Source organism: Vipera ursinii (assembly GCF_947247035.1).
Source record: "Vipera ursinii genome assembly, chromosome: 2".
Classification (NCBI taxonomy): Eukaryota; Metazoa; Chordata; class Lepidosauria; order Squamata; family Viperidae; genus Vipera; species Vipera ursinii.
Window position 1 is genome coordinate 274,224,312 of NC_139513.1, and position 18,021 is coordinate 274,242,332.

General features: G+C 39.5%; 1 protein-coding gene across 1 annotated transcript in view; it reads left to right on the plus strand.

The window, feature by feature from the left end:
* The window catches only part of LOC310636730 (complement component C6-like), a gene marked incomplete at both ends in the record, with an annotated part of 38,497 nt that extends 24,476 nt beyond the window's left edge, over positions 1 to 14,021 (plus strand). The window contains 7 exons of the mRNA XM_083356806.1: positions 1,334 to 1,505; positions 2,955 to 3,066; positions 4,209 to 4,341; positions 5,580 to 5,771; positions 7,771 to 7,861; positions 9,823 to 10,064; positions 13,846 to 14,021. Coding sequence (XP_083212932.1) covers positions 1,334 to 1,505; positions 2,955 to 3,066; positions 4,209 to 4,341; positions 5,580 to 5,771; positions 7,771 to 7,861; positions 9,823 to 10,064; positions 13,846 to 14,021 — 1,118 coding nt within the window. The remainder of the gene's footprint in view (positions 1 to 1,333; positions 1,506 to 2,954; positions 3,067 to 4,208; positions 4,342 to 5,579; positions 5,772 to 7,770; positions 7,862 to 9,822; positions 10,065 to 13,845) is intronic.
* Between the last annotated feature and the right edge of the window lie 4,000 nt (positions 14,022 to 18,021).

Genomic DNA, 18,021 nt, shown 5'->3' on the forward strand with positions numbered 1-18,021 from the left:
ACATTACAGAGAAGAATTCTAAGACTGTATAAAAAGGAGATTGAAAAAAAAGAAACCTCTTCTGGGGGGAAGAAAACTTTCAGGAATCCAGAGAGCAGGTTTTAGCATCATATTTATATTTTGCCCTTGGCTGAGATAGCCCAGTTGGTGGCTATCTGCAGTGCAGTGATGATATGATCCACTTTATCAAAGTGCCTGGCGTCTCTCTCTCTCTCTCCCTCAGGGTGTCTTCTGCTCCATGTAGGGGAGATGCTTTACTTTGTTTCTTAGAAGCTGGGAGCAACATTGCTCTTGAAGCCCCTTCAAAATGCTTTGCTTGAAACATCACAACTTTGCTCATTTTAGCCCCTGGGCAAATGCAAGACAAGGGCTGTGGCTAACATTGAGACAAGCGAGAATATTGGAATGTAACAGAGCACAGATAAAAAGACATTCAACATGCTGGGAAATGCAAAAGAAGTTAAACCAATGTAACTCTGAACAAACCAGCAGGTAGAAGTGGTGATGGGTGAATGATTTAGAAATGAAGATTTGTGACTATCTGTTTCCATCAGTCTGTACGCATGAAGAGATTTGTGTTTGCCTTGGACCAACAGAGTTTTCAGATTGGCACGCCTACCTATGGTCTAAGAAACTTCTTTGTACCCAAGGGGTTGATTGTACCTATGGAGTTCTCAAAGGGGCTGGTCTGCCCCCTGGCTAATCCATGTTAACCAATAGCTAGATAGGGCCGAGAGGATTTTCAGAGGGCCAGGCCAATCTGAGATACAATTCCATGTTAGTTAGCAAATACATCGGTCTGACGAGTCATTTTCTAAAGCCATATTTTTAATAATGAAATTTTATTTAAACTTTTAAAAAGATAAAAACTAATACAAAATAATACAAATTATTTTTTGTATTACAAAGTGAAGAAGAGAAAAAGAAAGCAAAGAGGGGACCAAAAAGTGCAAGAAAGAAAAAAAACCTCAAGAAAAATACAACAAGAAGAAAATAAATACAAAGCAGGGTTTTTGGATATTCTTCACAGCAGTTAAAAGCACAATTATACTTTAACCTCTGACTTTAAAGCTACACCACTGAAAGTCAGAATTAACTACGGTATGAACGGAGCTGTTCCCAGATCATTTTGTCAGGTTAATGGACTACTTCACCTAAAGCACATTGTCTCTTCCTCCATTTCTCTACCTCATTTTTCAGAAAACATCTGCACTGTTATCTATGTCTAATGGAAGATCTCCAAACCTAATCTTGTTTTGGGACCGCCAATTCCTAGGTATTGTGAGAAGACTCTTAATCCAGATGTTTTGTGAAACCTTTCCATGTATTCCAGTTGCAGTAGATGGTAATTGGAATTGCTGGAGTTCATGGAGTCCCTGTGATGCTTCTCATAAAAGGCGGAGGAGCCGGAGCTGTAACAACCCATCCCCTCAAAATGGAGGGAAGCCATGTGAAGGTGAACAAGAGGAAGAGGAAGCATGCTATTTTTCCATATTTGTTGACAGGTAAGTCACAGAGTTTTAGAAAAAAGCCGTAGCTCTTCCTTTGCATATGCAACATCTTGGATTCAATCCTTTGTAATCTGAGAAAAGACTTGTATTTAATCACTGCCAATCGGTTCATTTGCTTCACTGGTGACAATTAAAGGAAGATAAAAAGAAAAGCCATCAAAAACTATTTATGAACTCAGTTCCCATTCTCATTACAAGCTCAAAGCAAAAAACCTTGTAGGAATTCCAGAAATCCTTGATGAGCTTCCAAGCCAGAATAGTCAACCTGTTACCCTCCATTGATCACAGGAACCCAGCATTTTTCATTATAGCCATGCTGATTAGCACTTACGGAAGTGCAGTTCATGTGGAAAGTACATGTTGCTTCCTCCTACTTCGAGCACTTTTGAAAAAGATACCAAAATCTCTTGGCAGGTATAAATTGTAGGGTGGATTGAGAGTTTTGACCACTCTGTTCCTTTTATTGATTCATTTGTTCTTTTCTTCTCTGTCTTCTGAGACAGAACAGCCAGGGTAATTATGTAAAAGACTACTCTCTGTTTACTGCAAGGATCCTCTGATATGCAGAATTTCTTGATAGCCATTTAGATCCCAAAATGGGATTAGCACCATGTCTCCCAGCAGAATTCACTGTCATGCAGTTCAAACTAAAGTTAAATTGTTCAAGAGATCCTGTGGCTGATTTTGAAAAACCCCATATAAGTACACAGAGTGCTAATTTAAGAGCAATGATTCAAAGGAGTCTACAATGGTTGCCTTTTTTTCTGGTTAGGAGTTCTGGGACAAGTATGTGGGGGCTATATTGTAGAAGCATAAAAGGCTCAGTGGGTAGCTTTCTCAGCCTTTTGTCCATGCCTTTCTCTAATTTCTCCACTCATTTCTCATTGTCATAGCACTATAATTTGCACCAAATCAGCAGTTAATGGTGAAGTGATGCTGGCACGGTGGGTCCGAGTATTTCCTCCACCTTCTGTGTTAGGTTGGCCTTTAATTCCACTTCCCACAACACCAAGATAAGTTATACCTTTGAGTTTAATTGCCATAGAAATACTCAGCTATAACATTCCAGGCAGAATCAGGGGGTTCTTCCTATATTGGAGACCCAGCTATGCATGCCATACAGACAACCCAGTGCTCCCTAAACCATCCCACCACCTTAAAATGCAATGCAATACTGTGTCCAATTGCCAGTGCTGAAGTTAAACTGGTGTAGAATAGAGGCCACCCTGTCTTTGGCTTCAGGCAAAGCCTGGTATGATTACCTATGGTACTGGTCTCAAGAATTTTCATATCACCAGTTACCCAGTCTCTTTAACCAGAAATCCTATAACTAAACATGGTTCTTCACATGTTTCTAGCATAAACTATGATTTTCCCCTCTCCTCCAGAATCTGAAAAGATGGCTGTCTAGTGATTTCCCATTCCATGGTTCTTTTCTTTTAGAGAAGCTGTATGCGTAAATGATGACGAAGCGACAAGGGAAGGGGACATTGCAGTTGAGAGGCCTGAATCAGGATGCCTCAAACCAGATCCACCAGAGCATGGATTTATCAGGGTAGGTGTTTTAGAACTTCTCAGCCAGCAACATCTGTGATAGGTGAATGTGTTAAAATCAGCAAGATGGCAGCTGGAGCATTGTGATGCAAATTCATCCCTTTTGAACATGCATGCAATGTCAATACACCTACAGAAAAGCAGAAAGGGCAGGTTATGCAACATGAACCTCCATCCACCATCTTGCTGATTTTGACTCTTTCCCCCCCCCCCTTGTGAACATCCGTGTTCTCAGGGTTTTTTTTTCTTCTTATCCTTCTTGGATACAGATACTTATTTTAAAAAAAGCAAAGGATTAAGCAAATGTGCTAGCAAGGGATTAAGTCTTAAACGCATCCCCTGGAAGAACTGGTATGCAATCTGGGGGTCTTCCTGGACTCATGAAAAAAATTGTGTCAAGGTCATCACAAAATAGTGCGATATTGAGGAGTACCTTTCCACAAATACATCCTACACTATTCCTAGATCAGGAAGAACTGTTCATTGTCATATACGCATTAGTAATTTCCCAATAGAACTATTGCAATACTTTATATATGGGCTGCCTGTGAAAAACATTTGATTTTATGTTTACCACCCAAAGTTCCACTGGCTAGATAGGAGTTCATATAAATTTGTTAAATGAATGAAATGAATTCCTAAATAGAACTATCCTGTTTAATCTGGTATATCTTTCACAGCCAGGCATTTGATATAAAATGGCCTTGCTGGAGTCTTTGACAGCTACAACACTATAATTCACAGCCATTTGTGCTGTTTTTTTTAAAAAAAGGTACAAGATAATATTAAGATTCATTGTGACTTAAGTAATAATTTATTAAAAAACTAAGGTCAGGGAGACCCTATTTCAAATTCAAATTCAGTCACGAAACTCATTGGGCTAACCTTAGTCCATCTATTCATTCATGCAGCCTTACTAAATTTGAGAGTTATTGTGGAGATAAAACAATGAAAACAAAATCTATGGATTTTTAGAATTCTGAGAGGACTTCTGCTAATGGGTACAATAAAGTTTGCCTAAATAATTTTGAATGGATGAACTCCTCAAACAAAGTTGCATGAAAAACTTGGATTTGAATGATAATAAGGTGCTGTTTTTATTCCATAACAAGTATATGAAGAGTTTTTTCTGGTTAATTTCAGAATGAGAAGAACCATTATAATGTTGGGGAAAATGCTGAAGTTGTGTGCTTCAATGGATACACTCTTACTGGATATCCATTCTTTAGCTGCCAGCCAGATCAAACTTGGTTGCAACGTTCTGTCGAATGCCAATGTAAGAACCATTAAGAGACTTGAGACTTAAACTACTAATCTGAGAAAATTAAATAAGAAGAGGATACAGTATGTCAGCTCCATAATCACATGCAAAATGCTGAAGCTCAGCTGAGTACAGGAAGTCCAGATTTTGGAGAATGTGGCTACTCTTGAAGTAGAAATGTGGAAAGGGAGGGGAAAACTTGTCTTGAAATGTTGGCACATCGTTGGTATTAATTTTCAACAGTATTGTCAGAGATAGATCAGTGTTTGACTTAGTATGTCCATTGGAAGGGGCTATAATTCAAAGATCTGCTTTGAATGCAGGAAGTCCCAAGTTTAGTCCTGGCATCTCCAGAATGACTATAGTTTTATTCCATGAGAGTTGTCATCAGTCATTGTCAATAATTAAGGATAAGCGGACTAACATATTGACTTTGGTACACAGCGTCTTATGTTCCTTAATTTTATGAACAGAACTTCTATTCCTAAGAGAGCCAAGTATTCAAAGGATGTTATGTTAAATGAGATGTTGCAAACAGTACATCCCTCCTTGAGATATTCAAGGCTTGTTACATCTGCTTCAGTGGCTTTCCTTGGTCATTTCTGCATATAAGCAAGCAGGTCACTTTGTTTCCCTTGGAAATCCTAACAGAAATGTTATCTCTGTAGGCACATGGATATGATGATTAACTGAGAGCTGCAATGAGAGAACATGGTTGCCTCCATATTTCTGCTTTAAGGAAAGGCCTGATTGCCTTCTTGCATTACCTGAATTCCTGATAGGGAAGGCAGGGGTATACTTTTTCAATAGCTCAATCCAGTGTTTCTCAACCTTGGCAATTGTAAGATATGTGGACTTCAACTTCCAGAACTTTCCAGCTAGCTGAGGAATTCTGGGAGGTGAAGTCCACAGATCTTCGAGTTCCTAAGGCTGAAAAAAACTAACTTAATCCAAAACTAGCCAACCAGTTCATAATCCAGGCCTTGTGATTAGTTAAGGGTTCAATTCAAACTCAGAAAACTAGTTTAACTGGATAATCTCAATTAAACTAACAATAAGTAAATGTACTGTGTGAATATAACCAGCGAATTATTGTTTCAGTTTTCAAACTGGATTCTTAAATTGTTAATTGTTTACATTTTTTGATATAAAGCCTTTACAAAATATTTGAATTTTATAGTTAACTTGCAGCTCTTCTCTCATAACATGTTAATCTCATTTACAGTACCTCCCTCCATTCCTTCTTTCCTCAGTATCTGCATGTCGCAGACCAGCAGCCTCAGATGTTGTCTCCATTTTACCCTTTAAAAGTGAATATAACATTGGGGAAACAATCTGCCTAAGTTGTGCACCAACCTTTAGGTTAACTGGCCAATCAGAATACACTTGTGTAAGTGGCCCGTCTTGGCGTCCTGCTGTAGTGAGCCTGCTTACCTGTGAGAAAGGTAAGTGAATAGTTCATGTGGCATGGAGATTCACCTGCTCAATGAGGGGTTTGGAGCAATGGGTTCAAATCTTCACTCAGGCATGCCACTCAGTCTGATCTTCCTTTCAGGACTGTTGAAAGAGCATATCATGAAGGGGGTGGTGCTGATGTTACATATGAATGCCTTGAAGGAAAAATGGGATTAAAATACAATAAGAGAAGTAAAATGATGAAATGATGGGTGCTCTCAAATAAAACAAAATGAAGAAGCACCAAAGTCTAGGAGGGCTTTACTATTAATAGTTATATTATAAAAAGTAAAGATGCTCCACATCCATCATGGAGATACAGCCAAGGTGTTTTCTTGTCAACAGTACAAAACATTGTCTTATTCCAGGCTTTGAAATCCCCCTCCCCAAATCTAGCCTTTATCCCTGGCATGTCTGGGTAATTTACCACAAAAATATGAATCAGCTCCAATCTTACTTGATTTTCAAGATAACCAAAATCATTTCAGTGGTACCACCTGTTATGATTTATTTTTACTGTTAGATTCATACACGGTCAGGAAAGCAACAAATCTGAACTCTCAAAATTGTGTGTAGAATCCATTCTCTCCAAAAGAAATGATAGCTGTGTCCCTCAGAACTTCTCTCCCAATTGCTGACTCTATGTAATGTTTTGCTTGACAAGAGGAGAAAATTACTAAATTTACAGGAACTATCCAGAGTGAATGAAATGAAACACTTTGTGTTCATTAAGAAAATTGATATGAAATATTTAAAATTGAATTGACAGTATCAAGGGAATTAGGAGAAATACATACAAAGAATGTGGGAATATTACAAACAGTGTCCAGGTTCCGACTGATGAACCCAATGAAGTAAGCATAGCTGAAATGATGTAATCTCTAATGCAAAACTTTATTGAGCACATCATTTCAGCTCTGATGAAAGGAAAGCCAGCTCTGGTTATTTTGTGCCTAAATTGCTATATTAAAGTAGAGAAACCTCCCTCCCCTTATTAGTGCAGGTCACATTATCCAATTATAAGTCAGAGAATTATTATGAGAGAATGTCTTTAGTTCTGAGTAAAAAAAAATCTTGAGTGACCTTGGTTCTCACAGCTGGCAGTCAATGTCTGAAGACTGCATTCCATTCTTCTTTTCCCTTCCCTCCTGAGTCTATAGGCAAGCTAAGAAGCAATAACGGCTGACACAGCATAGTCATTTTTCAAGACGTGACCCAGAGAATGTTAGGATGCTTGCTCAGGCTGTTCATGTGTGACAAAAGAGAATAAAGTTAGCAATCCACATTGTATGTACTTTAAAATAATAGCATAAAATACAAAGAAATGTTGATAGATAAAGTAATGCAATTATACAAAAGAGAATTGAGGGGAATAAACATCTCTTACAAACTCCTGTGAAACCTGAAAAGATAGAGTATAATAGCTGATGTGGTGTGTATACACCAAATCATAAATACCTTTAAGAAGTTAAAGAAGTAACCAGCACTTAATAAGCCTGAGACATTTCTGGCTATCTATACTCAGGAAGGCTCAGATTCCCTTTATTATCTTGATTTTACATCCCACCATGCAAAACTTGGCTACCTTATTTCAGCACTGAGACTGGAAAGGTGAAATTGCTTATATTGATTGGTGAATCCTGCTTTACTGGTCAGAAATGGGGTGATTACAGCATTTTGGGGTTTTGCATAAAGGTGTCAATACATAAGAACTTTCAATTCCAGAACAATTGTATCTAGCAAATTTAATCTGAATTCAGTTGTTTATTTTAAATCATGCTTCATTTTTGCACTGACCACACCTACTTTGGGGGATGGGACCCATGGATGCTATTCAAAACTAAATATGAGCTTTGTCTCCAAACAATTCTACATTGTAGTTTAATATTAATCCTGAAAATTTTTATCTATCAAGCTTTTATATAGTATATCTAATAGAATTCTTATGTGTTTATGCTTCATTTTTTGGCATTCTTTATCTTCTTGCAGATGATTCTCTACATTCTCAAAGCAACTGCAAACCAGGAGAGAAGCAAGTTGACTACCAGTGTGTGTGTATGAATCCCAGAGAAGACTGCAGGTAAATTATACAGAGAAAAGGGTTTCGCCGTGCTACATGTTGAGACTTGTATCACCTTAAGAAAAATGCTTACTTCAACTTGTATCTAACCCCAAGATATTTCCCTCAAGTTTTTCTTAATGGATCTTAGTTAAGAGGAAGCTCTTTCCTACAGAGAACTTTAACATTGTATAAAACTATCCATTTGCATACTGGCCAGTATCTGTTGAACCGTGTTGGGCTTCAGAGTTTTGTGACCATGATCTAGACAAAATATTTCCTGACATTTCACCAACAACTGTGATTGACATCTTCCAAAATTCGTTGGGTTCCTGTCTTTATAGCCAACTGTTCTGATTTGTGATTGGTCAATAATATATTGCTCCATATCTTTGTGTTTGAAGATGCCAGCCACAGTTGCCATGGAAACCTCAGGAAATCTGTTCGCTAGATTGTTGTGTAGTGAGTTCATTGCGCGGGAATGAAGACGAGGCAAGTGAGTTCAGCAATGGTCATGTTTATTTGCTTGCAGGATCTGAACTGAGAAACTGAGCTGCAGCCTGCAGCAATTTATAGTCTGGCCCCTAGGCAGCAGCCAATAGGTTTAAAGCAACCCATTGCCACCTAGGGGCAGCCAATAGCAGCACTGGAGATGGGGAGTCTGAGTTGCTGGGAGCCGTTAGCTAGCTCCAGCTTGCCATGTGGTGTTACAGTTAAGCCCAATACATAACAAGACCATGGTGTAAAAAGAAAATTCTTCATCAGGGTCTAGTCCAAGCTGGGAATAAACAAAATGGAGACTGCATTAGAAAGAAGGTTCTTGTGTATTTAGTTGTCATAAACTTCAGTGACAGCAGTATGTTTCTGGCGTGACTGAACCAAATGGAGCTGGGCCTGGTGGTTTTTTATACCTTCTTCGGCTTTTGTGTTTGGAGTTGTTCCTGTTCCTGTGGCATGAACTTTGACCTGAGGTTCAGTGTGCCCTTCTGGTATTCTTATGGTGGTGGGTTAATCCTATTATGTACTAAAGGTCATATCCTTCTTCCCTGGGGCTGTGATTGATGGCTATGTCCTTTCTTGGATTTGTTTTGGGTAAGGAGTTGTCAGATCTAGGGATCTTTATCATTCTAATCCCATCAGCTCTAAGCTGCCTGGCTCAAGTCTTTCTGAAAGGATTATCACATCTGCATTTCTACAGAGCTGGTTTCTGCTTGGAGCAGAGAGATGGTGGTAGTGGTGGTGGTGGGTTTCTGCCTAAGCTTTTCTACTATTCCTTTGGGGAAATATACTCTGCTTTTTTAAATATCCCCCCAAATATTTCTTTCTCTGGGGGACTGCTGTCTTCCTTCAATGGTCACTAAATTTTTCAGCCCAACCCTGCCCATTATCTACTTGTCTGTCCTTTGCTCAGGAAGGCTCCACACTCCACACTGGATTCACATGGGCAGATGTTTCTTGTATTCCCTTTGATGGGGGTTGATCAATTTTTCCCCATATGGTATGTTCTCAGGCTCCCTCTGTCTCCTCCATAATCACATCCCCTCCACCCTCTTGAGAACTTGCATATTGTTGAACAACATCCTGCAAAATGTCAACATTCCCTGACATTTGGTGATATGGCTAGGATTGGAATGTGTAAGTAAAATAAAGAAAGAGATTGGAGTTCACTTGTGAATATGTTGCTGCTAACCTATTTTATACCTTTTGTTTTACCACCTTTTAAAAAATTTCTTCTCTAAGCAGAATTTGGAAAATTCTGTTAATGTCCATCTGATATGAATAGTGATAATCACTCCAGATATTTTTTTTAAAAAAATAACTTGGCTAATCAGCTCCAGCTAACTTCCCAAACAGATGTTCCAAATGTTATAAACAATAATGAAAAATACTTCTTTATTAATTGTTTGCTTCATCCCTCTCTTAATAAATAATCATGGGATTGTTTCTGTTTCCTTTGGCTTTGTGTTTTGGTCATTTGGCAGACACTATTCTGAAGATGTCTGTGTACTGGATGCCACTTCTGAACAAGCACTTACAAAGCCCAGCTGTCCATATTTGGCTGAAAAATGCCTGGATCAGCAGTCATTCCATTTCTTGCATTCTGGCCCCTGCCGGACTGGGACTGATGTGAGTTGGGCTAAGGAAAGACTCAGAATTGCTACGGACAGCATAAAGAGAGAGGCTTGTGGCTATGACACATGTTATGACTGGGAGCAGTGCTCAGGTACGCAACTAGGCATGGATGCACTAACTTGTTTATTGTTCCTGGACCACGTTTATGAAGTCAGATTAGAGGCAATTGATATGGTTAGGCACAAATTTAGGTCTCAAAATAATTTCAGTAAGTGATCTGATTTGATCTGGCATGATTTAGAGATGGCCAGATTCAATCTGGGGTCAGATCCTGATCAAAATGCAAAGCTTGGTCCTCCCATTGACTGTGGTGAAATCAAAATATTCCTTCTCTTTCTCTTCTAGCATTACCCAGTTACAAACAAGGTTAGAGCCACATTTTAACAAAATAAATGAGCAAACACCATAAACACAATCCAAAATCCTATCAGGATACTGAACAAAGGGATCACAGTTTAAAAGAGAAGGCAAAATTTTACCGAAAGGAGTGGAAAGTTAGGGCAAAGGCTGGTTTGAAAGGGTAAACAATTTGGAAGAGACCCAAAAGAGAAATGATTCCTCCTCCTTTGTCTCTCCATCATGATACTTTCCCTACTCCCAATAAGAAACATCTCCAATATTACTTCTGGATCAGTATTGGCTTCTTACACCATTGTCTAGATTTGGCAGCTAAACCAATTGATTTCTGCCTTAGCCATAAAGCCGAGAAAACTTTGCAAACTAAATATTCCAGTTGACCTTTTGAGACCAAAGTGCTTGGAGGCAAGTGGTTTTTTTTTCCTCATTGGCAGAGAAATATATTTAAGAAACAATGTGTATAACACTTTAGATTCCTTTCTCCCCAAAGAATTTTACCTCAACCCTGAATGGGAAATGGAATGAAACTGCAAATTGAGATGGGGGAAAAAAACCCAAATCAACAAGAATTTGTGTAAGAAACCTCAACTTTTGATTTTGGATATACTGAAAAATGCACTGTCCTTTCAAGGAAGAAGAAAGATTAATGACCCAGCAGGCAGGGTTATAGGTTATGAACAATTTTCATTTCTAACATTCCCAAGTAGCAGACACAATGTTCTGAAGATCAGACCATAAGGTTTTCAGGCTAGTCTGCAGCCAAAAAGGGATCATTTTTCTAATTTCTTACAAGCATCCTTGGAAATCCCCTTTCTTTCCCACAAAACAATCATCCCGTACAAATTGCTACAACTGATTTAAAAAGAGGTTATAGTTTGTATCTATGTGCATATTAAAAACAAAGCTCCTGTGCGATTATCGGGTTGAATGTTATTCTGCAAAAAGAGAAAAAAGAGCTATGTTTTTTCAAGAGCGATTATGAAATGTTTGTTAGCCAGCGTGTTAGGTAGTAAGCTCCTGCCAGAAAAATGGTGAGGTGATGGCTCTGTGTCAACAGAGACCTGGAGAGGATTTTATTGGTAAGAGAATTCCCTCACTTAATCAATTATTATAGAACTGGTAGGGACCTTGGGGGTCTTCTAGTCCAACCTCCTATTCAAGCAGAAGACACTATACATTTCAGACAAGTAACTATCCAAGCTCTTCTTAAAACCTCCAATGATGGAGCACCCCCAACCTCTGGAGGCAAGCTGTTCCACTGGTTAATTGTTCTCGCTGTTAGGAAGTTTCTCCTTATTTCCAGGTTGCTTCTCTGCTTGATTAGTTTCCATCCATTGTTTCTTGTCCTGCCCTCTGGTTCTTTGAAAAATAATTTGACCCCCTCTTTTTGTGGCAGCCCCTCAAATACTGGAATATTGCTATTGTGTCACCCTTAGTCCTTCTTTTCTCAAGACCACTCATGCCCAATTCTTGCAACTGTTCTTCATATGTTTTAGTCTCCAGGACTTTAATCATCTTAGTTGCTCTGATTAAAGACTTGGAAACTAAAATATATGAAGAACGGTTGCAGGAATTGGGTTAAAATTCCTTACAAGCCAGTATTCTACATACTTGCTTCTGAGATGCTGAGCTGTCTATGAGATTCTCAGTCATCCAGGTCATAGTTGTCCCAAAGATTTTTTCACGAGGCCAGTTGCCTGTGTCTTTAGGAGGTTCTGAACTGAGCACAATAGCTTCATCGCCATCAGACAAGGAGACTTTTGTTTAAACAGGCAATTCAGAGCCAGGCCTACAACATTTGCTGCCTGGGGCAAGAAAAATGCTCCCACAAAGTTATCCCATTTAGGTGGAATTTTAGTTCAGGCCTTGTGGTGTGGGTGGCCAAACCAAAGAGAAAAGCAAGGGGATCCTGGGAGGCAGAGCAAATACTGGTTGGTATCTCAGATCAGATGTAGTGTGTATGGAGATTCTCAGTCATTCAGGTCATGGTTGTCCCAAAGGTGCTTTTTCACGAGGCAACTAGACTCATTGAGTAAACTCATCCAGTCCAGTTGCCTCATGAAAAAAAACACCTTTGGGGCTCAGATGTAATGGGCATTTTCTTCTCGGTCTTTTCAGTTAATAAGGGGGGAGTCCTCCTCATAGTAAAGGTAAAAGGTAAAGGTTCCCCCGTACATGCATGCTAGTCGTTTCCAACTCTAGGGGCCGGTGCTCATCTCCGTTTCAAAGCCAAAGAGCCAGCACTTATCCGAGGACGTCTCCGTGGTCATGTGGCCGGCATGACTAGACGCCAAAGGCGCACGGAATGCTGTTACCTTCCCACCGTAGTGGTCCCTATTTTTCTACTTGCATTTTTTTTAACGTGCTTTCGAACTGCTAGGTTGGCAGAAGCTGGGACGAGTAACAGGCGCTCACTCTGCTACGCGGCAGTCGGGATTCGACCCTCCAAACTGCCAATCTTCTGATCGACAAGCTCAGTGTCCTCATAGTATAACCCCTGAAATCCCTGAAAAGAAAGTAAGATGAGCATCACCACAGTTCTTAGCAAAAGAGAAGGATCATAGAAGAATTACTACAACTGTCCACCACTGAACATCCACTGCCTGGCTATTTCCGATTATTGAGTGGTCTACCTTGTCAGATCTAGAGAAGGGGAACCTTTTCCTTGTTTTCTACAGCCTTATGATTGCTAGTTAAAGGTGAGAGTCAGAGAATGAAATGATTAAATCTAGCCTAAAACTTTTGATATGACCCCCAGCAGCAAGCTGTATGTATGAGTAGTCCTCGATTTACAACCACAATTGGGACCAGAATCTCTGTTGCTAAAGAAGGCAGTTGTTAAGTAGAATCACGCCTGATTTCATTTCCTTTTTGTTGCCATGGTTGGTTAGCGAATCAATGCAGTTGTTAAGTGAATTGTATGGTCATTAAGTGAATTGGTTTCCCCCATTGACTTTGTTTGTTAGAAGCCAGCTGGAAAGGCTGCAAATGGCAGTCACATGACTCCCCCCATATTGAGGAGACCAGTATTCCCACAGAGAGGGACTCCTCAGGGTGCCACCGGTCAGAGAATGTAGATTGGTGGCCCCCAGGGGGAGATCTTTCTCTGTGGGCGCCCCGGAGTTATGGAACCAGTTACCGGTTGAGCTCCGGACGGCGCCCGATCTTCGCTCCTTTCGCCGCGATCTGAAAACATACCTGTTCGAACAAGCCGGCCTGGCCTGAGGGTGGGATTGCTGGGGTTTTTATTATCATTTTATTGGGGGTTTTATTAATGTATTTATTGTTTTTATGGGCATGTATTTAATTACTTTTTAATTTTTGTAACTTTATGTTTTATTCTTGCCCTGTACACCACCCTGAGTCCTTCGGGAGAAGGGCGGTATAGAAATATTAATAAATTAAATTAAATTAAATTAAATTATTTTTACAATAATGTAAATATTGCATTGGCGGTTTGATACATCTCTGAATATCATATGACTAGAACTAAAAGCCTTTTTTTTTTCTTACAGAGCCACTTGCTAAATGTGTCTGCTTGCTGCCTAACCAATGCCCGAGTGGTGGGGACCCCATTTCCTGCATCCAAATAAGGACAAGAAAGATAACAGCAAACCTCTGCATGCTGGGAGCATTGAAGTGCTCCAATACAAACATTGTAATTTTACATGAAGGGAGCTGTCCAAACTAACAGATGTCAGTTTCCCACTCATGGACCAGCCACAGCACGAATGGCTGGGTTTTTTTTGTGTTCTGGCCTTTAATTATAAAGATTATCATTAAAATTGCTTTAATTCCAGCATTAAAGCTTCTCATTCCAGCCTTTCTTATTCATGTCATCAACACATATCTGAAGTTCATGACAATTCCTCTTTTCTCCAACTGAATAACTGAGCATGGATCAAGTGGACTGCATACAAAAAAGTTGGCGGAGCTTTGATTCCACTGTCACAGCCACTTTCTGGGCTCCTTTCTTTTGATGGAATTCAGCTCCCAATTGTAAATGTCAGGAGTAAGTGTCCAGTGTCCATTCCAATAATATGAGGTCTCTAAGCTGGACCCTAAATGGCAGCTCTCCCTTCAAAATGGCCACTGCTTCTTCTGTCCATTCTGATGAGCATTTTTGCACTGCTTTATGTTGCTCTTTAAAGCTCCTCCTTGCCAGCTATTCCAATGCACTAAAAGAAGCAACAGACAATTCTCTGCTTCCTTCCTGGTTTTGCCTTCACTCGCCATCCTGTGGCCAGAAAGCCAAGCAGATCAAAAACAGTTCGCTTAGACCAGCTACAGTGTGATAGTGGCATCTGGATGTCATCTGCATTCCAAAATAAGATCAATCCTTTCAATCTACCATTTTCATTTTTTTTAAAAAAAATCTGAAAGCAGAGGTGGGAAGACCTTGACAAACCACTGACATAAAATAGTTTTTCCCCCAAATACGTGCCCTCCAGATGCATAGAAAAAGCAAGCCCCAGAATTCTTTATCAAGCCCAACATCAGTACAGATAATATTGTTCTGTACCAGCCTGCTACCGGCCCTGCAGAAAAGGCAGGGACAACCCCTTTTACAAGAAGGCAAGAGGCTGGAATTAAGCCTGCCAAATTTATTAACATAAAAACACAGAGCAAAGAGAGCAAACACGAACCATGAAACAGGAGCTTTTCAAGCAGTTGCCTTCAGCAAACCAGCCCTCCCCTGCATTCCCCTTTTATACAGTTCAGGGCGTGGCTTCTCTCTGCCTCCTTCCAAGGTGCCCCATTGCCGTCCTCTGTTTACTCCTGATTGACTGCCTCCTGTGTCAGGCGTCCTTGAACAGGGCCAGCTGTGGGTCATCTTCATCCACGCTGTCAGGCTCACACAGCTGGGTCTCCGTCGTGACCAGGTGGGAGGGGCCTGGCTGAGGGCTCTGCGGAGCCTCAAGGCCATCATCAGCAAGCTCTTCAACACCCCCTCCTCCTCCTCTGAGTCGTCCAACCCAACTGCCGAACCCACAGGCTGACCCTGAATCACAACAAATATTAGGGTAGGTAGCCCAATGCTATGGCTGCTAATTTCTTGATATTTCTCAACTGAACACTATTAAGTTGCTAACTAGAATTATTGGTAGTTGTAGTACTGAAAACTACAAGCTTTGTCTGGCTTGAATTATCCTAATGTCTAATTTGCGGGACGTCCTTAAATATCATGTTGGGAAATAATATTTTAACAATACACAAATCTTCTAAAATCACTGAGCTCAGTGAAATTTATTCTCTGCTAAGCACATACACAATTACAACCAAACTCTGTTTCTCCCCCCCAAAAAGATTACAACTGAGTTGTTACTTAACTCTTATACAATGCACAGGGCAATCCATAGACTTTATTCTGAACAAACAGATTATTGCATCTATAATAATTGCTCAGCATTAATGCACTGTAACCTTGGAACTGGCTTGGCTTAAGGTTTCCAACTTTCTGTTCTGTTAACACTTAACTAATACAAATAAATGGCTACTGCAAACAGCCAACCACTTTTCTTCTTTTTATGACTCATCTTTTTAAAATAATCAGTGGCATTTATTAAGAGTGCCAGGTTTTATTGGAATGTAAGTGATCTATGCCCGTAGTACTATTTCCATTGCTATATTATTAGCTAGGCTTCCCATGAATATTTTAACCCAATAGGGTAAGTCTCAATTCTTTTACAATGATTTATTATTATATGGGACTATTTTGTGCAGTACTATATTTCTAAAGCATTTTTTTTAAAAAAGAATTGCTTTCCTGGATCAATCCATCTTTTTGTCTCTAGGTATGTAGCAATCTAACAGCGACCTTTGATGTATTTCTAGGGTGCTTCTAAGTGTGGTGTAACCCTAATCTTTTTGTTGTTGTTTTTAACTCAGCATTTGAATTGCTGGCTCTTGAAAGAAGAGATTCTATTTAACTGTCATTTACTGTACAGGTAATCCTTGCTCAACAACCCTAACTGAGACCAGCTAGTCTCATGTGGTTGTTAAGTGAAATATAACCTGATTGCCATGCATAGAGAATCACCTTCAGTTGTTTAGCAAGTCATTACATTCTGTGATTTTCAGTCTCCTGCTGGCTTCTCCATGGATTTTGCTTGTCAGAAACTAGCTGGAAAAGTTGCAAATGAAGATTAGATGATTGGGGTATTGTAAATGCAAGATAGTTCCCAAGTGCCCGAATCATGATCATGTTACTGCAGGGATGTTGCAATGGTACTAACTGTGAGGGCTGGTTGTAAGTCACTTTTTGCAGCACCATTGTAGCTCTGACTGGTCACTAAATCAATGGTTGGTAAGTAAGGACTCCCTGTAATAGTAAACTTTGGTAGTGAGTGCCAGTAGAAAAGAGAAGAACATGTGTTAGCATGCCTGAAAAAAAATCCTGAGATTTACAAATATATTTCTGTGGATAATGTATATGTACATATTTATATGTACAAAGAAGTGACAGTGGTGGTGAATGAAATGGTTACAATCTACAAAAGAAGCACTTTTGTTTAAAAAATCAGGATGCAACAATTCATTGCAGATTTTATTAGTAATAGCTATAATTCAGTGTAACAATTATGCCTTTTAAAATTATGAATGGCTAAGAGCTACCCATTTTGGCTCTGACTGGAGCTCCCATGAATGGACCTATACTTTTAATTTCAGCTGTCATGCCTCCAGCATATAATTTGTGTATTTTTATTGCTGTTGTTGTTCTTCAAAGTGTTTTGAGCTCCATTTGGTGGTCAAACACAAATCTTTCATTGCTTAAAACGTTGGTTTTAGTAGCATTTTGATCCTACTGGGTACCCATATTCTCTGAGAAGCTAAACTCCGTTTTGTAATGTTATGAGGTAACCGAAGCACCTAGAAGAATCCACCTTAGTCTGTGACACATACTCTTCTGAAGCCAAAATCTATATCCCATACGCAGTATTGCTGTTTTACCTCATCCTGTTTTTTAGTAAAGTATCAAGATTTACATTTATGGCCTTGACTTATTGAAGGATAGGAGGGTTTAGATGCACGTTGGGCTACACACAGGGTAATGTGTAGTGAGGACAGAACATCAACTATAAATGTATTATTCTATAAAAGGTGTACATTCTAGTACAATTAACGAATCTAGTTATTCATGGAATGGTAGAACTGGATGCTTTCTAAAGTATTTATGCAGCTGGGTAAACACAAGTTTTTTATTTAAAAAATTATATAAACATAGGTATTTCTCAATAAGAGCACATATTTCACCTCCATTTACCATCAAGTCATATCATTTAACACAAATATTGACAGACTGGAACATGTCCCGAGGAGGGCTAGCAGAATGAAATCTGGAAACAAGCTCTACAAGAAATGATTGAAATTTTTGGATATATAGTATTTCACCTGGGCATGAAATCATGAACAGATAAGAGGATTGTTATGTTCCAATATTTGAAAGCTATCAAACAGTAGATAAGACACTATTGTTTTTTAATTGTACCAGGAAGCAAAATTAAAGCATAAAAAAATGCAGAGATGCAGATTTCAGCAAAACGTTAGGAGAAACATTGAAAGAACTTGGAAGTCTCAGACATTAGCGAGATCTTCCATATCAGAGATATTTAAGGATAACCAGTCAGCTGCTGAGTGGTCATCTGCGGTCATTTGCTGCACTCAAGAAGGCCCTGGCGATCCCAATTTCC